This window comes from Parasteatoda tepidariorum, chromosome 3 (assembly GCF_982258835.1).
Source record: "Parasteatoda tepidariorum strain Cologne lab strain chromosome 3, Ptep-v5.0, whole genome shotgun sequence".
NCBI classification, from domain to species: Eukaryota; Metazoa; Arthropoda; class Arachnida; order Araneae; family Theridiidae; genus Parasteatoda; species Parasteatoda tepidariorum.
The window spans coordinates 65310146-65335551 of record NC_141757.1 but is presented as its reverse complement, the minus strand read 5'-3'; the positions used below and the strand labels follow the sequence as shown (position 1 = coordinate 65335551).

At 28.5% G+C, this 25406-nt stretch overlaps 1 protein-coding gene across 4 annotated transcripts in view; it reads right to left on the bottom strand.

Annotated features, from left to right (window-relative positions):
- The window catches only part of LOC107442006 (ADP-ribosylhydrolase ARH3), a 36133-nt gene that overhangs the window by 7611 nt on the left and 3116 nt on the right, over window positions 1-25406 (bottom strand). For 3 of the 4 annotated variants that reach the window (XM_016055440.3, XM_071180567.2, XM_071180568.2), the window contains exons 1-4: window positions 9579-9982; window positions 6968-7073; window positions 3727-3937; window positions 1464-1739 (exon numbers count right to left, since the gene is read on the bottom strand). In XM_016055440.3, the coding sequence (XP_015910926.2) occupies window positions 1464-1739; window positions 3727-3937; window positions 6968-7073; window positions 9579-9840 (855 nt within the window). In that variant the 5' untranslated portion in view covers window positions 9841-9982. Of the gene's footprint in view, window positions 1-1463; window positions 1740-3726; window positions 3938-6967; window positions 7074-9578; window positions 9983-25406 lie in introns of those variants that run through there. The other variant, XM_071180563.2, reaches the window with a different exon arrangement.

The following is a 25406-nucleotide window of genomic DNA, read 5'->3' as shown; positions in this document are numbered from 1 at the left end:
AGATGGCAGAGGCGAACGAAGGCTACGGAGATGCGTTCAGACGAGTAGACGTGCAACTGTTGAGCAACTGACCGCCCAAATAAACCAAGGGGCTACCAAGAGTGTATCCTCAACAACTGTTCAGCAAACGTTGCTGCGCATGGGCACCGCAACAGACGCCTGGTTAATGCACCCATGCTGACTGCTGTTCATCGGTGACGAAGGCTGGAATTTGCACGCCAGTACCGCAACTGGACGTCCACAGAGTGATAACAGGTGGCTTTTTCCGATTAATCACATTTTAGCTCCATGGGACAGATGGACGTTGGCGTATACGGCGTGAAACGTCTGAAAGCAAACACCCTGCAACAATTGCCGGAAGGCTGCAGGCTGGAAGAGGGAGCGTTATGGTTTGGGGAATGTTTTCCTGGCAGTCATTGGGTGCACTCATCATTGTGGAAGGCACTATGGATCAGTACAAGTACGTATCTGTCCTTGCGGACCACGTCCACCCCTACATGCAAATGATTTTTCCTCAAACTGATGGCATCTATCACCAGGACAATGCGAGGTGTCATACAGCTCGCAGTGCATGTGCGTGGTTCGAAGAACACCAGGATGAATTTACCGTACTCCCCTGGCCAGCAAATTCACCGGATTTAAACCCAATCGAGAATCTGTGGAACCACCTCGATCGGGTTGTTCGCGCCATGGATCCTCAACCGCGTAATCTAGCGCAGCTGGCCACGGCACTGGAGTCGGCATGGCTCAACATCCCAGTGAACACCTTCAGAAACCTAATTGACTCTCTTCCTGTGCGTCTCGTAGCGGTTTGCTCTGCCAAAGGTGGTTATTCTGGATTTTGACAGGTGGTCACATTAATGTGACTGGACTGTGTAGAATCAGTAAAATAAAGCACAAATGCTTGTCATTTTCACCAAACTGTGGCTTTTCCCCATACGTTGAGGTTCTTCTTTTTCAGAATGAACATTGAAGGTGTTGTCTAAAGGTAGGTTAAACGTTATCTAACAATAATCAATGGTCATGAGTAACTGCGGTTTTGAAAATAGTAGCATATTATTTGCAAAAATGCGTTGTTTAATCAGACAACAGAATCTTCGAAAAACAGTATTAAAACTATTTACCCGATTAAAGTCCATACAATTCTCTTGAACCATAAGATAATTTAAAATTAAAACTTTGTTCCAAGTGTAAAGTACTCAAATTAGAGCTTCATCACTTTCCTTGCCTAAAATATTTCAAAGAACACCCTTAAAGCAAATGAAAACAATTACACGAAAATATATTAATAAATTTACTAATAAAATCCGAGCGAGAATAATTAATAATGCTCACCATAATACTTGGTGACATAATGTAATATCATAATGCTAGAAAGTAAAATAGATTTACACATGCGTGTCATACATTTATGACAATTCACAGTACTCTATCGTAGACACTAACATAAAGCTGAAACTCACTTCTTGCTGTGCTGTCCATCGACTAGTAAATAAATCTATTACTTTCCGGAAACCTGTAGAATCCTTCCTTTTGGGACCAGTCTCAGCATCATTGGCATCCACCTTCGTTTCGATCTTTTTCATTTTATCTTCAAGATCGGAAATAAACTGTATAGGATCAAGTTCTACAGAAGAATCTAATTTTAGAGCTGAATGTACAGCTAAGCACATCAATATTGCTCCATTATAGCCATCTGGATGAGTGTGTGTTATAAAAGAGCACTGTTCCACCGCACCCTGATACGAAAGAAAAGAACATTCTAGATGCAAACAAAGGATATTAAAAAGGACAGAAGATTAATTATTTCTTATTCCCCCCTCTATTTATAGTTTTGCGTCATTCCGCTTCACTATTCTTTAAATGCTGATTTAAAACGACGTTTGAATATTCGAAGTTGCTGCTTGCCTATCTACCCTCTTCGAGCCAAACTGCCACATAAGGTCAGATCTTTTTCTTCAAATACTTCTTTCTTAGGCTAGGCCAGGGATGGCGAACCAATGGCACGCGACACAATATTTTGGGCACTCCAGCGATCACAATTGTTGTTACATTATGAATTGTTATTACACAAATGTTATTACGCTATGAAGCATATGTAACAATTAAATTAAAATTCACAAAAAACAAACAAAAGAATAAACAATTATTAATAAAAAAATTAATACTAAAAAACAATTAATAACCGTAAAAAACAAGCTAACAATAAATACCTAGCAAAAAAATCAACAGTCCTGCTTAAACTAACATCTTTCAACCTAATATAACTTATTGGTCATTTAATCTGCACCAACAGAAGTCATACTGATGTTACTTTAAGTTGAATTGCGTGTATAACTGAGACATTGCAAAATGTATATTATTTTCAATGTACATAAAGAGTTTTGAGTTGATAGTATTTAGTATTATTATTTTCCCAATAATCACGAAGTTAAAATTATTTGACGGCACGTCTATGACCTCATTAAGCAATTTTTTAGAGAAAATGGCACGTTGGTGCATAAAGGTTCGCCACCCCTGGGCTAGGCAATGTGTTTCTTCGACAGGGATTGCCTGATTGGCAGGGCGCTGGACTCACGTTTGCGAGAACGGTAGTTCGAATCCAGCCGGCCAAAGACTCAGTAGTAAATGGGGACTGGTACACGTTAAATCTGTCAGGTCACAAAGTCCTATGTATTCCCTGTGTGTGGGTCCGCCCTATAAATGAGTGCGACAGAAGTCGGCCATAGATGAGGTCACTGGAAAACAAAAACAATCACACCCCCTCTACTTTTATGGGCGACGACGACAACAACAACAATGTGTTTCCTCCCATCTTTACAATCCTGATTTGCCAAGGTATTCATATGCACTGTTGTCATGTTATTTTTGGCCTCTCGCCCCCCCGCCGTCAGATGACTATGTGTCTTATAAAGACACAAGAGGCTACTTTATATAAATGACAGGAACAACTCGAATGTCTTCCTATTCAATTTTGTCGAAAGAAATCTCAGAAACATACGGAAAAGTAATTACTTCAATAAAATAATATTTAAAAACTTCAATACTTTTAAAAGTAATATTTTAATTTATGTGCCTCTTCTCTACAAAATAAATAAATAAATAATAAGTAAATGTGTAGTTGCCATATACTGACCAAGAGTTAAATAAACACGCGTTTATGAACTTATTAAAATTTTTCGTTCTTCCCATTTTTAGATTTACTATGCATTGCAATGTAAATTTTTTAAGTTTTGAGAATTTTTTTGCATATGTTTTCGATTGTTGTATGTTTTAAATTGCAAATTTTTAGAAAGTTTAAATTTTTAGTGTTTGACACGAAATTTCTGCAATTTCACAAAACAATCAGGCTTTTTTTCACATATTATTTGAATGTGACTGCAATGTGTAGTGTTACGAACAATCCTAACAAATATAATTTTTAGGGGTGCATTTAGTGAAAGGTTACCAAAACTTAGCACAAAAAGGACATACTTTCCGTATTAAATTATGTTAAATAAATAAATAATTAATGATATTAAAGAAAATAAATAATATTTAATGTTCCTTAATAAGACTTTATTTTTAACAAGATGTTACATCTCTTCCATAATACATTCTTATAAATAAAATGCTTTAAATGATAATAGAACCAAAATTAAATAATTTTATACATTAAATAGTTTAAATAATGCAAATAACAGGAAAAAAGTTACACTTTTAAAAAAAGTATAGAAAAAGAATTACTCTTATAAACTCCTCTTCTTTATCATGAGCAAATAAAGCAATGGGAGCAACTCTCATAGCAGCACCATTACCAGCAGAACCTGTTCCACTAAACGATGTTTTAGCAGGAAGAAAGACGTCTTCAAATTCTGATTCTTGCAAATTTTTAAATATTCTGGCAGCGTTCATGCCATATCTTCGGCTCGGATTTTCAAAAAACTCATTCACAAATCTAGATAATAAGGAGGAAAATATATTTATTTTCTTTGCAGAGAAAGTATTTGTCAAATTCAAATTATCTTTCTATATTTTGAAAAAAAACAAATCATAAGCGCCACCGCTACTGTTTTAGTTGTTCAACTTAATATTACATTTTGTTTTCATGCATAAAATAAAATTTAAGACTTACAAATTTAAAATTACGAAGCTGTTTAAAAAGATTTACAGGTTGTACGATGGCAAAAAAATATTTAACATTCGAAAGTTAGTTCGAGAACTATTAACTGTTACACTTCCAAGAAAAAAATTCTATGTTTGCCGATCTACTGCCCACTGAAATTCAACTTTTATCGTGCTGAAAATTCCATTTTCAACTATCAACTATAAGCGATTTTTTTTTAGTGTTCTTGTTTTAAATAATGCTTATCTATCCATTGTTGCGGAAGAATTTATTTATCTTGAAAGTTTCATTTTATAAGCTCGAGCCTTCGATATATATATATATATATATATATATATATATATATATATATATATATATATATATATATATATATATATATATATATATATATATATATATATATATATATATATATATATATATATATATATATATATATATATATATATATATATATATATATATATATATATATATATATATATATATATATATATATATATATATATATATATATATATATATATATATATATATATATATATATATATATATATATATATATATATATATATATATATATATATATATATATATATATATATATATATATATATATATATATATATATATATATATATATATATATATATATATATATAATAAATAAATAAATACAAGAAAACACGAAGTAAACTCATTAGATAAGTTCAAAATATAGAATAAAACAAAGAAAAATTATAGACATATGAAAAAAGGGGGGGGAACATAATAAGTAAAAAAAAAAAAACAAACAACAGTTGCAAAGAAAAAAAAAAGAAATTTTATTTAAAAAACCGGAAAAAAAAGATATAATCTTTTCATCAGCCCACACGATTATATCCGCAAAACAGAGTGACTCTGTTTGAATCACTCTGACAATCACTCTGTTTGAATCACACCGCAAAACAGAGTGTATCACTCTGTTTTGCGGATATAATCGTGTGGGCTGATGAAAAGATTATATCTTTTTTTCTTCCGGTTTTTTAAATAAAATTTCATCCTTTCTTTTTTTTTTGAAATTGTTGTTTGTAATTTTTTTTACTTATTATTCCCCCCCCCCTTTTTTTTTTTCTTCATATGTCTATAATTTTTCTTTGTTTTATTCTACATTTTGAACTTATATATATATATTTATATATAAAAGATAATTAATGAATAAATTACAAGAATAAATAAAGTAAAAAAATAAGAGGAAGTGATTGGAATCTGCCAGAGATAAAGATATGAATCCTAACGTTTATATCGAAATATATGAAAAATATAAAGGTCTAAACCGTTTCCAATTTGAACTTTGATACAATATAAAATTATTGTTAGAATGTTAACAAGTATTATTACTTATCATTTATAACGTCTTATTGTGTCATATTTCCTGCATTTCAAAATTTAAATATTTTTTTTCCAAGTACAATTTAATTTTCGAATCTAAGTATTCGTTCATTTCCTCACGCTTAACATATTAACAAAATCTTCCTACATAAAAGTATAATAATTATATTTTTGTGAACAAAATAATCTTTTCTTTTTTAAGATAAAAAAGAATGAAAAATGAAAGGCAATCACGGGGATTAGTGATCGGAGCGTGGAGGGGATAGATCCTCAGATTAATTTAAATTATTGAAATAAGTTCGTGTAAAAAGTTTAAAGCTGAAGATCAAAATCTTAACACCAATGGGAAATACACATCTGAATTAATTTTAAACACTTCGTAGCCTAGTAAGCAACCATGCAGGTTTAAAAAAGTTATTTTTGTGTTATTAAGTGGTAAAAGCATTTAAAACACTGTAAACTGTCGTCTCTAACAAGATAGGCTGAATCAGCAAATGCATTAAAAAAGTACTTTATCATTAAGTAGGATCATTATCATCATTATTAAGGATTTTCATGTTGCTGATTATAAAATATCGTAATATCAGTGAAACAAAAATAGATATATTAGAAAGGTATAAGTACGTATTATCATCAGAGATGATGGTGTTTTTTATAATATTGAAACTACTGCCTTATTTGAAGAACAACGAAAAAATAGATTTTGTTCATTTTTCTCAAAAATGGCGATTGAATCGCCATTTTAGGCATCTCGAGCATTACCAAGTTCTGACAAATCAGTAACATGTAAAATGACCTTGTACGAGAGTTATTACACAGTGAAGATGGCCATGTTAGGAGGAAAAACAGTTTATGTCCACGCTCAGATAAAAATAAAAATGAAAAGTACAGTGAAGTAGATGAGGAGAATAGTAGTGAGGAAATACAGATAATGGAGGAATTTTACGAAAATAAAGGTTCTTGTCTCCCTCCCCCCGATTTTCAAATGTTTTTTTCAATTCTATAATTGTAAATTTTGTTTTGAAATTTTTAGGGAATGTAAATAAATGCTTGTGAAATATATATATGTGTACGTATATCTTTCTATTTTAACGATTTCCATAGAATTCTTGCTCCTAAAAATTCTCAAAAGCAAAAAAAAATATTTTTCCCCATGACATTTTACATCCGCTTAATGCTAATTTGAATTCCTATGTGGAAAAAATTCTTCTTAATATCTTGTTTTATAGAACTTTTGCTAAAACAAAATGAATTCCTTCGGAAAAATGCAATGCAAATTTAATGTAAAACGATTCTTTTCTATTTAATGCATAATTATTTACCTCTTACTTTTAAAAATAAAATTAAAATTGTTTTATTTAGACTTTTAGTCAACTATCAATACAAACGTATTTATTCTCACGTATTATGACTCTATTTTTTAGAGTAATATTTTAGAATATATTTTTTATGTTATTTTCAAAAAGCGATAAATAAAAGAAATCATACTTTTCAGCCAAATCTGCAGGACAGATTTCTTTATTTTCAATAAGCGATTGGGCAACTGATATTGTCATTGCAGTGTCATCTGTATACGGAAGAATTGGTTCTGATTCTGTAAATTACAAAGAAAAACAATTTTCAAAACTTTTAAAATGAAATTCGTATGAAAAATAATATGTTTAGTGCTTAAAATATATAAATAAATAAACGGGCCTGCGTGAATAACTTTTGATCGAAATCTAATGAATAATGATCTAATAATCTTAACTTTCTAGGATTCATTCTTAATTATTGAAGGGGGTAAACTCAAATATGGTAATTAATTAGTGCTACCGATATTTTATGTCACTGAATCAGACCCCAAAACGTATTTTTTTAAATAAACATTCTTTTTTTTATGATGAATTCGGATTTCTGACCTCCAAATTATAAGGGGTAGCCGCAATCGGAAAAATTTTGTTACCAAATTTTGGTTAGGATAGGGATTTAAAGTATTGACCCCCTAATGTAAATTCTACTTTTGCGTATTTCGCCATGTCTCGAGAACTTATTAAGCGAACTTAAGATTTTTTACATACGATTATAAAATTCAAAGATAATTTTATGCAAAAAAACTATTTTAGTAATGAAATTTTAAAAATACATTTTTTAAAAATTTCGATTTCTCATTAATTAATCGACCAATTTTGTACTTTACCGATCGTTAATATCTTTTAAAATACTGTATATTTCACAATCCAAGCATTCTTCTATTGTTATAAAATAAAATAATAAATATTTATTAAAAGTCATATTTTTCACGAAATTATCTTTGTATAAGTGAATTTTATAATTTTGAGTAAAATTTTTTCCATTCGTTTAAAAAGTTCCCGAGATATGGCTAAATACGCAGAAAATAAAGTTAACATTAAGGGGTTAAAACTTTGGGGTAGTGATACTGATAAGATAACTAATCTCACGCACCGGCGGTAAATAAACACAAAAAATACATTAAATATGGAGTACATATTGAGTTGAACTTTTTTATTTTGAATGTTAATAATTGGAAACTTATTAGAAATATAAATTCAAAATTAGTCCCTTTTTAAAATTTAGTTTTCATCTAAGCATTCGCCACCTCGCAAATGCGATAAAATCGTAAATTTGGTGAATAAAATTGTGTTTTAGCGAAAATTTTTACCACTAGATAGAAATATAAATATTTAACTCGATTCTCAAAATTATGTCAAAATAAAGTTTTCTAAACAAATCAGTATTTTTTTACTAGAGTACAGTAATTTTCGGTATATACAGCCTGATAAGCAATTAGAATTGGGTCCAAATAATATAAGCCTAAAACAAACTACTGTGAAATAGTTTTCTATGGGAAAAAATTAATCGTAAAAAAACTGTTAAGATTTGCATTTGGCGAAGATTTGCATTGCGTTCTCGAAAATTGGAGAATACTTTTGATATTTGGCTAATTTACTAGCTAAGAATTTGAAATCCTTAGAGCGAGGGCCATGCATCTAGATCAGGGGTTTCCAACTGGCGGCTCGCATCCGGCCCTCGAAGCCTTTTTTTGTGGCCGCGAACTAAAATATCTTAGTTTTCATTTTTTTGCGGACAATTTTCGTAAAAAATCTTTAAGGGTTTTAAATACTTTTCTCGTTAAAATAAAAAAAAAAAAACTATTTTTTTTGTTTCTTTGAAATTTACCATACCAACAGTGCAAAAAAATTTATTTCTCAGGTTTTGCATCCAAGAAAATATTTATTCAAATACAAAAATAATCGTATATGTTGCTCTTTTTCATTTTTTTTTGTATTTAGTGAATATAATTTAGCATGTGCGAATCAGAAATTTTCTCGAAGAAATTCTCCGATTTAACTTTTGGAAACCACTCATTTTGGACGAAATTATTTACATTTGTAAATTTTAAAGCCCATAAAAGAGGGAATGAATATCATGTTTTATCTAAATTCCTTGAATTGAATATCGCATGAGCGGAAAAGAAAAAAAATTAATTTCAGATGCTCGAGAATTTCTTTGTTGTAGCTATAATTCCTAATAAGTCGAAAAAAAATGTTAATTTATCACAGAATTAAATTTAAAAAAAAAATCTTGTCATTAAGTTTCTGATTAAGAGAAGATTCAAAATGATACGTAACAAGCATTATTTGTAACGCTTTTTATTTTGTTTTTTTAATATTAAAATACTTTGATAAAAATCTGACAGCAATATTTAATATTCCTTCAAACATAAAACAGTCCTATATAAAATTTTGATAAAATTGTGGCCCGCCATTTGACTGGTGTTTTCAATTGCGGCCCCGGCCTCATGTAAGTTGGAAACCCCTGATCTAGATTTACCAAAATAAAAATAAGGATACGATGTAGTCTACAAATAAATAATGTTTTTTTTTTATATTAATACATTACACAGTTGAAAAACTTTTTTCATTGAGTTTAAAAATTTAATTACCATCTGAGGTGCAATAAGGTCACATTTCTCACGATATATACACATAAAAAATTATGCAATTTTATTACATTTCGCATGTCCTGTCTATTAAGTAGAATAACAAGGATAGATATTGCATGGTTTATTGAGCGGTATATTAAGATAAACGCCTACCTTCTAGAATATCAAAGAAAAATCCTTCTAGCATGCTCTGAGGAATGTTGTGATGACCTTCAAAATAACCACCAAGGCAATCCCCAGCTAAGGCGCCGACCAAGCAGCCTTTAAATTTAGCACCAAGATCTGTAGTTGCTGACATTAAAGCCATTTTTTTTCTAATTATGATCAAACATGAACAACTTTTGTATAAAGAGTTTGATGCTTGTAAATTTTGAAACCGGATATTGTGTGAGGATATTGAAACAGGATATCTCATAGAAAAGTGAGTTTTTCTGCTTTCACCGGAAGGTTTATACTATTCAAAATTTCGCTTGAACATGATAAAGGATATCCAAATGGAAGATAAAGCAAGAAAAAATTAAATGACGAGTAAAAAAAAAAACTTAACTCTAAGTGAAACTGAAAATCATTTGTTCTTTTATTTCAGCTGCAAAGTTCTTATCGTACTAGATAAGGTGAAACGATCTAATCAACAAATAAAATCATGATATTCACCCAATTACTGTCATTATTTCCTTATCATTGCGTGCATTTGCATAAGAAATTATTAATCTTTTTAGACTTCTGTGATATGTATGTATTTATTTTTTAAAAACAGAGTCACGAAAAAGTTTGTTATTTCAATATTTTTGGTATTTTAAATAAGGAAGCTACGCCTCTCATGCCCGCTATCGCTTGCTTTTGGGATTTAAAAGCTCGAATGCGAGATCGTTCTGTACAGTTCGCTATATCAGACCTGCGAATCGGAATACCGAACCTGCGACCTCTCATCCTGATATTCTTTCTGCTGTCAGAAATTAACTGCAACTGACTGCAGGATACTGATGTCGTAATTATTCATCGCACATTTTCTCCAGTATATATATGCATCTGTGAAACCACAAAACTACTACTACTCTGTTATACTCTATTTTGAATTTTAATTTATTTTTAAGTTAGTCACGCAGCTTTTGTGACTCTATCATTTTCCCGGAAAATAAAAGTGTTTATTTTTATCTTCTGATTGTTTTAATGTTGTCTTTGGTTCCGTAAAAATGTAGGAACGCTATTCCTCGTTCCCACAGTTCTCTCTGCTTTCGAAAAAATGTCGAAATTTTTTCTTTGGAATTTTATGACTGCAAAACGAAAGAGAAATTCGAAGTAAAAGCGAAAGAATTCGAAGTTCTTTTATCTTCATTAATGTTGGTGACTACCAAAATGGTAATTTTATTGCTATTAGCTTTTTCTTTATGTCGAAAAATTTGAAGAAACGTAACGGAAGAAAAAGAAAGTTTTTAGTTATTCTACGAGTAATTCAAAATTTAAATTAAGTGCAATTAGACAGGCTCCCGTTATGATTTCATCCCGTTATGATTCAGAACCACTCCCGTTATGATTTCATCATAGTCCTATAGTCCTGAAAGTTTCACACTGCAAGATGTTTTTTTTTCAAGTAAAGGAATAAATGAAAGTGTACAAGGTTCGGGCTGTATGGCAGATGATCTAAACTTTTCTGCTTGAAACTTTTGAGTAGTGCTTTGGTTTGAAGCACACAGCGCTTCATATACGTCATGTAGTACCACGCACCTCCCAAAAGCAGAAAGTGCCTAAAACTGTGACGTACGTCGCAGAACAAACGAAGTCCTGCAGAACAATTTGTATCGTGAATAAGTGACAGCGTTTTCCTGCGAACCCTCGATCACCTGCCTCCGGTAGTCTTGCAGAACAATCCCCAACCCTAATCTCATACATTCTTCTGTAGATCATAATGACCTGAAGGTTCAAAAGCTTCCCCTCATAATCTTAGAACATTTCCTCCCACCTCATTCTTCACCCCTACCTTTTTAGATAAATTTTCTTATGTTTCAAATTTTTGACTTAAAAATCTTTGATAAACCACTTTACTCGTTTTGTTTGCTTGTTAAATTCAGAGATTTTCAATTTCATAAAGTTTATGACTTTTATATTTTCCATTCCCATTTCAAAAGCAATTTGTGAATCGTGGGGACCCACGATTAACAGAATTGTTTCTAAAAGACTAAATGCTTTCGATGGAGATGAAGAGGTTGTTGGAACAACAGAACAGCGAATGTTTGTATTTGCAAATGGTGCACCATTTGGGCACTTGTCCCTTCGAAAGATTTTTAAGGCAGCCCTTATTTTAATGTTCGGACCTTCATATCATAGGCATTTAATTAATAATTCATCATCATTAACAAAATTTTGTTCTTCAAAAGTGATTGAAAAAGTAACAAATCAAGAATGTTTGCCTTGGTTTAAAAAAGAATGTAGTGTATCTGTGTATGAATATTGTATTTTAATAAATGAAAATATATTATTTTAACATAAAGTTGACTTTTTTTCGCTGTGAAATGCTTGCAGAACATTTGTAAAAATTAATAAGTCCTGTTGCAGAACATTTGAAAATATTCTGCTTATGAGCCAAAGATATAGAACTCCTTCCCCAGATATAGAACTTAGCTGTGTGTTGTTAGAACTACTCCAGTTATGATTTCATCATAGTCCTGAAAGTTTTACCCTGCAAGATGTTTCTTTTTCAGATAAAGGAATAAGTGAAAGTGTACAAGGTTCGGGCTGTATGGCGGATGGTCTAAACTTTTCTACTTAAAACCTTTGAGTAGTGCTTTGGTTTAAAGCGCTGTGTGAAAACGAGCGTTGTCGTACAACAAGCAAACTTCGCCCGTCAGCAAGCTCCTACGTTTGTTTTGAATTGTATGCATTTTGTATACTTTTTTCATAACCTTTTGCTAACGTAACCTTTTTTCACGAAGAAAAAGTACTACGAAACGTATTATTTTACATTTAGCGGGATTCTGAATTGAAGCAGAGATTTCAAAGATTTGCTACTCTAACAAGACTTACCCTAAAAATGACGAATAAACTCAAAGAAAAAGTGAAACGTCTAAAGTTACGGTCAGTGTTGCCAATGGTCTCACAGAATCTTTTCTTTTGCTGCTATCGTTGAGATAGCTTTACTTTCCAAAAACACCTCTTATTACAAAATCCCTTCGTTATTTCACGTATTCGTTAAAATACTAAATTATAGCATAATAATAACAAAAGGAATAAGTTAAGACTAATATGATCAGTTTATATACTTTAATTCATTATTTATTTATTTAGTGTTTCACTTACCGATGTTTTATTTGTTATGGCTTCATAAATGAATTTAGAAATATATTTGACACATTATCTTTAAGAATGATTTATAATGATTGTTTTACTCATTCTATATTATAACTGATAAACATTACTTTCTAATGAAACCATTTGGTTATTGAAAATTTTATTATCACGTTAAAATTTAGATGATAATCAACAGATTCAATATTTGTTGAAGGTAAACTGATTAATAAATTAATTTTAATCATATGGAGGCCGCTTTAAATATTGATTTAGCAGTCGTTGAAGTAATTAGCACGGATCGTTGCTTTTACTAGTTATTTTAGATCTTTATCATGTGAATGAATTTCGGGCATAAGAAACTTTTGATTTTTCCCGTATTTTTAGTGGTTAATTTTCGTTTTACTTTTAATTATAGAAATTATTTTAAGATATTAAAGTTAAGATTTTAAGATACTGTTAAAGTTTTTCATATTAAAAAAATTTACAGATTAATTATATTAAATGCGTCATGAAATATTAACATTTTTAAAGGAATTTTAATAAATGTGTTCTGTTATGTATTGTCTGCCCTATTTCATGTGCTTGTTTAGTTTATAAGACACACACATGCTTTAAAATGTCGTTTTTTCAAAATAATTGTTTTTTGAACATATAATTTAAGAAAGTAAAATTGTATGATTCAATTGTTTTATTAGATGATACAATAGACACAGATACAAATAGTTTTTCTTAGATTTTAAATATATTTATAATCTAAAAAACCCCTAAAGTTAAAAATTATTAATTATTGTTATTAATGGGGTGTATATATATATATATATATATATATATATATATATATATATATATATATATATATATATATATATATATATATATATATATATATATATATATATATATATATATATATATATATAATATATATATATATATATATATATATATATATATATATATATATATATATATATATATATATATATATATATATATATATATATATATATATATATATAAACACAAATTAATATTAAAAACATGAATAAAAAACTAAATTGAAGAGAAACAAGAATGGGATAAGCAATAGTCGTTATCAAGACACATCTATTGCTACATGAGATATTTCTGAATAAAGAACAATTATCCTAAGATAAAAATTATTCTTTATATGTGTCGATATTGCAAAAAAAAAAAAATTATTGTTGGAAAAAATTATAAAATAAAAGAAAAATGTAAAAAGAAATCAAACTTACCGGCGTGAATCAAAATGCGGCTTAGATTCAAAAGTATAATAATAAAACAGTTAACAAAACTCGCTAAGATGTAAAATATTTGAAGTTGTGCTTAAAGCTTGAATCGAATAAAATAAAATTAAAAAATATCTATTTGATCGAAGAAGAAGAAAAAAATTTTTTAAAGTAAAATATTAGTGCTGCCATCTATGAGAAAAATTTGTAAAAATGCAATAAAAATTGAAATTATAAAAATAAAAATGCGTAACGGATTGATTAAATTAGCAGACTAAAAAGAAAATGAAAAAAAAATCATTCATTTTCATTTCATCATACATAGGGTAACTAATTTAAAAGTCAGTCTGTACAATTGGATAGAAAGCCGTTTATAGACTTCATCCTTCATTCATACATCCTTACATAATTTTACAGAATACACAGTTCCATTTTTCATAGGGTGACTTATTTAAAAATCAGAGCCTGCACATAGGAATAGAAAACCATTTATAGGTTTTGTCCTTCATTCATACAACCTTCCATGATTTTAAAGTATACACGTATCACCTGCATTCATTTGGGGTGGTTCTTTATGAACCAGAGCCCACCACTTATACAAAAAAAAAGGAATAATAATAAAAAATAAATAAATTAATTAATTAAATGGATAAATAAACTGTTTATTATACTGGACAATTAAAAAAATAAATTTTAAGAGGCTACAAAAATTAAAAAGTAACTAAAAAATATTTAACTAATCCAGTATAAAAGGTCATACATCCAAACTATTCCGTCCAGTGGCTTTAGGAACAGCTTATCATAGTTAGTTCCTACCTTGAAAAAATCAGAGCTCATTCTAAAAGCAGAAAAATTAAATAAAAATTAAAAATTAATGTACCAAGTTTTTTAAGATACTTTTAAAATAGAATTTATGAAGTGAACTAGGAAAATGGCTATTAATTAAATCTTTTTTATATTTATCAGTATCTACTAGTTACTATATATATATATATATAGTAATTACAATTTTATTTTAAATTTTATTTTAAATTTTACAATTTTATTTTAAATTTTACTCCATCAATGACTTGAAAAGTACAGAATTGGCATATATGACATTGAAGTCAACGTTATCGTTATTGATGTTTATTAAGCGCAATATTTCATTCGGAAGCTTAGCTTTTTTTATGAAAAGGAATTTTATTTTATAGATAGTAAAAACTTCAAAGTTTTTTCTAACAGTTTCAAGCTAATTTTTTTGAATTTTATACTTCTTAAGTAAAAAGTTATTTATTTCGATTGATTTTGGTTTTTATCGCAATTTTTAGCTGTTCCCTGTATTTCAACCCTCGGCGACGGAGATGGTTGTTGTTAAATATTTAATTAATGCATAATAGCCGTTAAGGGTGATGCAGTTTGATTGATTAATCACCAGGCAGCGGAAGAGAAGGGATCGAGGTTAGTTTAACATCTCGAAATTCAATGCTAACATTTCCACTATTGCATAAAATATACCTTGTTGGCTGAATGCTAAGAGGATAAAACCAAACAACGAAATTAATAGAATTTTCATGCCTGAAATATTAATTTCAAAAGTAATATAAGCGTTCGAAAAGATTTAAAAAAAAAACACATTAAAATTCGAAGCTGATTGGATACTTTGAGAAAGCTGTTTTGGATAGTGTTTTTAAATGAATTGTGTTCAATACAATGTTTATTTATGTTTATTACAATGTATACTTTGTCTATCTCCGACATTGAACAGCTGATCCAATTTTGAGTTTACGACTACCAATGGTCAACTTCGTGGACTTGCAATTTTAAAATCCAATGTAGAAGACCAGGATACATGATTGAGAGAAATTTTCCATTTATGAAGGACTTTTTGATGAAACAAATTCTCATTTTTGTTACATGGAAAGGAAAACCGCGAAACGGCAAGGTGACTCTAGCCCATGATCCGTCTACCACTGAGGATATTTTACGTCAGTATTGTGGTCGGTGCGACAGTGGACGTCAGCCCGGTTGTCGGTTGTGATGTGTGAAGCGTTCGCCCTTCATTGAAAGGCGAGCTCTCTACCCCCTGATCCACCACAGCTCTAAATACAATGTTTATAATGTTCCTTGTACTGCCTTAATGTAAGAAAAAAATGTTCTACAACTGATCGTGAATTTCTTAGAGGATGTAAATAGTAAACTAGCGAAGTTAAATATAAATGTCTAGTACCAAAAATTCTCGAATTTGGCTATTTTTTTATATGTTACAAGGGAAATACACGTCTGTAAAGTTCCTATTGAAACGAAACCAAGCCTAAATTCACGAGCATGGTTGAAATCATAGGAAATTTGCCGCCATTGTGTTAAGATGAGTTTTTTCAAAGTTTTAGCTGTTTTTAGAATTGAGATTAAAAAAAATGAGAAACCGGAAAATTATAGGTGATTGAAACGTTAAGCATCAATTTCTAGTTCTAAGAAGAATAAGGCAACTTGTACACTTCTAAACCATTCCGTTTTTCTTTAATTGATCTTTCGAATCACTATCATTAAATTTTGGGCCTCCTGGTTAGTCTTATTAGATTGGCTAATATTTTGAAATAGTTAAACTATCTTTATTTTATCTATAAATTCAATTTTTTTAAAAAATAGCTTTAAAATTAATTTTATGGTTGTTACAAAAAGAAAAATTATGCTGAGATTAATAATATGATTACTATAAAAATAATAATACTAAGAAAAACTTATACCATTCCTTCCACAAAAGTAATTTTCTGTTACCAAATAACAAAGGATCAAAATAAATAGAAAGTAATTTTAAACAATATTTCTATTTTTAAATCAAAACAAATATAATTTATAAATCCAGAAACAATCTTTTCCGTCGACTGGGCAAACAATAATTGAGACGCATCCCGTTTATAACAGTTGTTTTCTTTGAACATTTGATTGCTGACCTTTTTCGGTGTTCAAATCTCTTGGGACAACAATATTTATGTCGATTGTTTCCTTTTTCTCTTTTAATCGCTCTTTTGGGTTATCTGAGCCCTTGGTAATTTCATTATTGCCTCAGATCACACCACCATTTTTTTCATGGCGGATGAAACTGTCCTATATTAATCACACCGTCTCAGCAATTTGAAGAAATCGCACCCTATTTATAACTATACGTCAGTTTGTAACACCCTTTTGGTATTAGGAAAGCAATTCAACTGATTTTTTTCTTTCAATACTAGGATTAGAAAAGTACAAAATCTAATGTTTTGAGCTAAGAATTAAATATTTTTCAGTAGTACGTTGTTATGTTATTGTTTTAATTCTAAAAGGTTGCTTTTAGACCTAATGAGTTTATTAATTATAATTAAAAAAACGTTCAAACAATAATCGTCATATGAAATTTAGTTATTTTTTTTAATGGAATATAAGTTAATGTTTCAATTTATACACCAAAAATATAGTATCTTATGTAGCACTAATCCTTCCAAATAAGTTAATGACTTTTAAACTGACAAAATACTTAAAAAAGAGTGAAACACAAAATACTGAGCAAGTACTGAAATTTTCCCAATCTAAGGAGTTAGAAAACAACAATTTGGTTTATGTATTCATTTTAGTATTAAAACTGACTATTTCTAGACAAACTAATATGCTTACTTTTCTAACAGGATAAGTATAAGAAGAGACGAGCATTTTTTCATGTTTAGAAATTAAACGCACTTTCTTAAGATTTTTAAATTTAAACGTACGTTTTTTTTCCAAAAATAAACAGAAAATTGAGAAAAAAAAGTCATTACAACAAACATTACAAGAGAAGGCTTGTCTTTATTTGGTTTTACTTAAGAAACTATACAGTTTTATTCTCAAACAGTTTCACAATAAGTTACACAATAAGTTTCGTATCATCCAATAAGTTTCAAACAGTAAAATACAAACAGTTTCACAATAAGTTTCTTATCATTTATTAATTTAAAAAAAAAACTCCTGTTTAGCTAACAATTAGAAAATATTGCCATTTAAAATTAATAATAAAAGTTGTCAAGTTAAATGAGTAATTTTTTTTCAAATATCTATGCTTTAAATAAAACTTATAACACATTTTTCAGCACAGAGAAATGAAAATTTAAAATTAACATCAGCTGGGATGAGAATTTGTCGTTCTCTCCACTCTGAGTGGGATGCCTTAACAGACTTTAAAATTAGCTACAATTCTCATCAACAGATGATGCTGATGATCGAAGTTATAAACAATGTTTTCCTATACCTGTCATTCCACTTTAACTGAAATATTTGTAACAGCGTGTGCTATTTTCGACTTAAAACGCTGTTGTTACAAATGTTGGTAACCTTTTGTAGTTCTCCTCAGTTATTAGCGGTAAATAAATGTTGTTTTATTTAAAAAAACATTTAAAAAAAAATTTAACAATTTTTTTTAGCGAATCAAAAGATCAAATCTCTCAATTAACAAATTATATGAGATGCATGTCTTATGAATATACTAAACAAAATAATTCTATAATTTTTCACATTTCTTAAAATTTGAAAAAAAGATTATCTAGATTACGTAATTTAAACGTTTGTTCACTATTACGAAACATCATTTTTAAAAAAAGACAGGCCATTTCTAAATAGATTAAAATTGGTGACTCAGTTATTTTAGTGTAAATTATCTTTTAAATTGTATCAATCTTTGTACCCGAGTTATATAAAAAAAATGGGTAGGAAATCATCTCAATGCTGATATTTCGATTCAATGTGATAGCTAAGATAAGAAAATTTTTATTTAATATCAAAGCAAATATGACGCCACTTTTTCATTGCTTCAAATTATTAAAACAAATTATATTTAAATACGCAATTGAAAAAAATGTATAAAAATAAGGGAAATGGATGAATGAATCTTGGAACCTTAGTTCGTAAATATTTAATAGAGTTCTTATGTTTTCTATCTTATTGAAAGCAATCCTCATAAAGAAGCATTCCTAAAGGAAAACACACAAATGAAACTGACACAAAACAGGTCACTCCAGCTTGAAAATAAGGTATATACGATCTGAAGATGCTTTGTGTTCTACGCTTAGCCAATAAGCGTTGAAGTTTATTGTCAGGAAATAACCACATCGATATTGAAGAAACAGACGACCAAAGCTCGTTGAATTGTTCAATTGAAAAGGTGAATACCAACGATTTGAAAGTTCCCCATTAAAGTGGGCCGTCTTTGTGATAGGTTTCGAATATATAGACGCGGCGACAGAAGAGATTGCCGCCGAAGCGGATGCATAATTGAAATGCTAAATAGAAGCTAATGGAAGATCATGAATTTCCCCTTTAAACAATGTGGACGAATGGGGAACGGGGAATCGCTCAGGGAGTAGCAACTAACTGCTTCAGAATTCAGTAACCTATTTGTCTTCTTCATTGTTGATCATGGTACGGATAATTTGTAAAGTTTGTAAGACTTCTCAAGAATTTAGAATTTAAAGAGGAAAGTTTGTGTTTAAAACGGAAGCAGAAGATTTTCCGTGGAAGGATTTTTGTCGAATGATAGAAAAATTGTGAAGAATAATTTAAATAATTCTACAAAATAAATTAAACCGAGATTTAACACATGATTAAATACCTTCGCTTTTCATTTTGTTGTCATTTTTAAATGCTGTTTGTGCAAATCTTAACTACAGTAGCGAACGTATTTGTTTAATCACACATACATTTTGGAACACTAACGTTTATTGGGGGCAATATTTATACATTTGCTTCTTAATTAATTAGCTCTCCAATTTCATTAGCTTTTAATCAGGATTTCATAGTTTTCGACAGTATCTTCATTTCTATACAATAGGTACTTTAATCAATGAACAGATAAGGCTTTTTTTTCGTACTTTAATCCATTTTACTGAGTCTTTGATCATAGGCATATTTTTTTTGTTGGGATAAAGATCCAGAAAGCTTCCGGGTCACTCTAAAAAAGCCCCTTAGTTTTTAGCAAAATATTACCTCATTTGCTTAAAAATTTTTTGATTTAAAAATAATGCAATAGTAATTTTTTTATTGAATTTTAAGACATCAGATTAACTTAAATTAAAAAATTTCTGTAGAAAAAACAGTCGGCGTTGTGATCATAATGCGATTCGGATTATTCGCAAGTTTATGTGTAAGAAAATGGCAATTTGTTGCAGAAATATTTCATAAAGATGTAGGTAAATGATTTAAAAAAATTGAAAAATTATTTTAAGTATGGCAAATAAGTCTAAAGATCTTCCTTAATTTTTTTCCCGTTAAAATAATAGCATGGTTTCAATTATAACATATGGACATTTATTAAAATAAATAACTTTTTCTAAAAATCTTTATCTAGTAATTAGTTAATCATTTTCTAGATCTGTCATTTGTTAATGATATTATCAAGTAATCATCTGGCTGAAACTTTATATTTTATTTGTAAGCATTTAGATTTTTTTCCCTAGTATAACTTTGGTTTAGTTAACAGCATGAATGTCCAAATTTGGCCCTTTTGAAATTTTTCATGGCAGTATTTGAACTTATTGCTGTGTGCATTAAATTTAATCTTACTTGTGTGCAGAGTTTAAAGTTTAGATCTATGGTTTGCTCTCACCTCTTGAGAAACTGCCCTCTCCTAAAGTTGAAAAATCCAAAGATTTACCCTTGATTTAATCAATACTCTCACTACTGTATATTTTAGATTAAGTTTTTTTTAAAAAATAGCTCTACCTTTTTTTTTCTTCAAAAAGTAGCTTTAAAAAGCGTTTTTTTAAGTAAACATATATATTGTAAAATATAGATAACATATTAGATAATTGTACAACAATTGTAATAATTGAATAAAAATTTATTTAATGCATATAAGAATGATTTTTCAATGAAAAATTTGTTTTTATACAATTTTCATTTTAGATAAGCTTTCAAAAAGGCCAAAAATCAAGAATCAAAACAAAAATAAATAAAGGTGGTTTTTTTTTGTAATTTTGATTCTTCTAAGTTTTGAATTAGTCTAATAATTGAGGACCCCAGATACGTTATCTACAATTTGTTATCTATTTCCCAGAAAATAAACGTGAAAAAAAAATTTGTCGAACAGAAAACTGTAAAAATAGATTTTTTTTTTATCGAATTATAGTATGAAAATTCGCTAATGAAAATTTAAGAAAGTATGCTCATATTAAATCTGTTTAAATACGTAATACACTGATGTATCTTACTCAAATAAAAAAATAAAAATAAAAAAAACAAGAAATGTTTTTTGCAGTGGATTAATAAGTTAGAAGTATGCCATTTTGAGTTTCTCTTTTGAAAAAATGAATAAAGATCGTTTGCTCAAAGACAATATTATTACTTAAGATAATACATAAAAACAAATTCCTCGTAATTTTACTATTTTTAGATTTTTCTGTTTTGAGATATTCTTGGAGATCGATTAGAATCTGTATAATTAATTTACTAGATACTAATTTCATTTTTGCTCGAAAAACTGTATTAATTGAATACTGTTGAATTATTTCAAGGCACACGGTATTTTAGACAGTAGATATTTTAGTTATGGAACAATTTGTTTATTGCTTTAATTCTGAATGTTTGTTGAAAGTTTAGCCATATCGTGATTTCCACATACGAAGCGAAAAAGGACTAAAATAAATAATTTAAAAGCATAGTAAAATGCTAAATTTAATATTTAGAAATTTTAAATTTAATTTTAATGAATTAAGCATTTGATTTTAGTCGAAATACATTTAATGTCTGACCCTTCAAAATTATGCTATACTATAAAAAATAATCCCAAAACGTTTCTGAATATATATGAGGCAGCTACGGTGAGTATGATTTTCAAAATCGCTTCTGAATATTTTGAAAACCTTTAAAACTGAATTGGCGCCAATGCAATTCCATTTCCTACTTTTGAAAATAAAAGAAATGTTTTTCAATTGATCGGAAACATGCTATTAAATGAAGTTTTCTCAGATTTTCGGAGACATTTTTATAGAGTCAAAATCAATTTCTGAAACTTTTTACAGTGTGGGAGTTTAAAAAAATTAATAAGCAGGGGAATGCAGAAGGGAATCACAATTCTGTTATGAATCTTCAACACATTTAATTTTATCACTTTATAATTGAAACGCTATAACGCTAACATGAACTAGATTCTAAATCCAGTTACTAAGTCATATTTAAATTAAAGCAAAAACATCTAAGAAGTAATATTTTAACCTAAAGGTTTAAATGCGAATTTTTTTTATTGTTTGTTTTATGACCGTGATACTCATGTATTTTACTTTCAAAATGAAGCTACGACGCTCTAAGCTTGTTTGTTTTTTAATTAAATGGTTTTTGGATATTAAATTGCAGACTGCAGCAATATTATCTTTAATTTAAAACTCAAATGGTTCATTGATAAGTGTAATTAAATACAATCGAAATAAAAAGCATACATGAGCTTGCATTAAAAGCTGATAATAATGAGAGCTGTTGTTCTTAGAATAATAAAGAAGTTAATTTTAAAATTAATATTTTTTTATAAAGAATATTTGTGACTGTATTGCCGTAGTTTAAAAATTGAAAAATATATATTATTGAAAGAAATATTTGTCACGACAATAAAAGCTGCTGGAGAAATTGATTTTTATACAAAGTTGAACTATAAAGTAATTTATTTACTTTAAACTAAAAAGATTTGAGGCAAAAAAAAACTCATTTGCTTCAAAGAAAATGCTTTTAAAAATAATGAAAAATTGATTACGCAACTTAAAGATATCATTATTGTTTTTCATTGTCCTTTTACTATCAACAAGAATGAAATATAAAACAAAATTCTTAGTTATTTTATTGGTTTCAATGAGCCTCTTAAGAAAGTTTTACAGAGTCAATTAAAACTTTCTATTTCCCACTTAGTTAAAATTTCACAGATTTGAAATTTTGAGGGATATGGTTTTGATTTGAAAAGTTTTTTTCATTAAAATCAGAGATGGAAAGTTTTTTCCGCAATAAAAAATAATTGCAGAAAAACTATAGAGGAAGCAAATATGTTTAACCAAGAAAAAGAAATTATCAAATAAAATATTAAACAATTTTTTTAAGTAGTTTATAATTGTAAACTAGTGTAAATATCAGTATTACTTTCCAAGCAATCATTTTATGATAATTAAAAATAACAGTTAAGAAGAAAAATAAATCTTATGAATTTTTTAAGAAATTAAAATATTTGTAGTTCTTTAATATTTTATGTAAACGAGTATAGTGAAACCTTATTTTATAATATTTATAATAATAATTATTTATAATAATAATTATTTACGATAATAATTATTTATAATAATAATTATTTATAATAATAATTATTCATAATAATAATTATTTATAATAATTATTTTTTATAATAATAATTATTTATAATAATCATTTGTAATAATAATTATTTATAATATTAATTATCATAATAATATTATTATATAAATTATTAGAATAATTAATTATAATATAATAATTATTTTATAATATAAATCACAGTTAAAATATCAAAATTAAATTTTATTAATACTACGAAATGACAAATTACAATCCAAACATATACACTATTACAAATACCATATTAAATTCACAATTACAAATAGCATTTTAATTTTTATAATCAAATGCTATTAAGTATGAATACTGTTAAGTACGAATGAGGAGTCAAACTGACTCTTAAATAATATGGTATATGGACTTTAAAATTCTGTATAAAACTTAAATATTATGAGAGCAGTTATTTCTCAAAAGAGTTGATGTAAAATACATTTTGGTACTATAAAGCTCAATTTGTTTAAATTTATGCTGTTCTTATATTTATTGCTACATTATTGTAACGGTTACTTTTAGTTTCTTCCATTCCGTTCAGTTTTTTTCCATTTTATCTAATTTCTTCCATTATCCCGGAAGAAATAAATTTCCTGACAAAATGTCAATACCAATTAAAATAAATGAATAGATAGAGGCATTGATAAATTTGGTAAATTTTTTGAATATATTTGTGAAAACTACCTTATGATAAAAATTAAAAAAAAAAAAAAAAAAAAAAAAAAAAGAAAACCCTAATAAAACTTCCAAAATTAGATTTTATAGCAAACCAATTTGCATTGCACTCATTAAATCTTGAGTTAAGAAACAAAAAATAGTATTTACGGAAACAGTTATTAAATATGCATTACTAAATCATTACATTTTTAAAAATTAATATTGCTTAATTTGAAAAAGATGGAAAAAACTAACTTTTTTAATAGGCTAAGATTGGATCTATGCTAGCACTCTTAACAGCATAAAATAAAACAAAAGACAAAGTCTGATAATAACAATTTTTTTTAATTCAAAATGATTGCATAAAACTAACGAAATATATACCGAAACAGCAGAATTTCGGAGATAGTCAAGCATTAAAATGCAGTCAAAGCGACGCCATTCTTGCATTCTTACTTTTAAATGCGGAATCTTTCGCTCGTTGTATTCTCTGTAGAAACATTCACCGAAGATTATCCAGATTTTCCTAGTCCAGGAAAAGTGAGTTTATATTCCTCTCGAGCAGATTGGGATCGGGAGAGGTGAAAATGCAATCTACTTAGCGTTAATTACGGCCATATTTCGCGGTGTGTGGATTAAATTTCTGTCGTATATTGGTGAGGGGAATCCGTAATTTACGGTGTAAAAGGATACTATCTTGAGGTTTCGGTTATCGAGTTATTTACATAAATTAGATTTCAGCAGTACTTGAGCTTTTATGACGCGAAGACTTGTAACACTCCTGGTTTTCTTAAGATTAGATGGTTCAAGATTTGTCAGATCGAAATAGAAAGGGCGCAAGTGTTTAAAAAAAGTAATTGGTTTTGTTCTCCTATTTTTGATAAACAAAGCAAAATTACATAAAGGTTTTAAAGCATTGTATTCCTTAAAGTTTATTTTATACATTTTGAGAGAAAATTTTAATTTTATTAAATTGCAGGATTGCAAGTTTTGATGTTTTCCTTAATTATGTTTAAAAGAGATGTGGAAATTTCTTTATGAAATTTTCCAGTTGGTTTATAAGTTAATGAAATACCAGAAGATCATAGCATTTCTTTTTTCATCAGACAGCAGTTCCATAGCAAGAACTAATAGTATTTAGCAAATAATTGACTGATAATTTGTGGATAAAATTCTGTATTAACTTATTTAATGCAAAAGCAGGACTCTAAAAAAATGGTTAATGAATGAATTTGTTTAGAGTAACTTTTGTAATCAGAAAGAAGTATTAAATTGAACGACGTTTTCGTTCAAGTTGAATAGTGCCATATAATTAAGCGTAGGATGAATCGACTAGTACGGTATTTTAATTCGGCCCTTTAGTTAACTCAGACATTTGGCCAACCCATTGAAGAGTATCTGTAATTAATGGTGCAAGATGATATTATTTCAAGGTAAACGGGCTACAAGGCACACCAAAAAGATTTTTTTT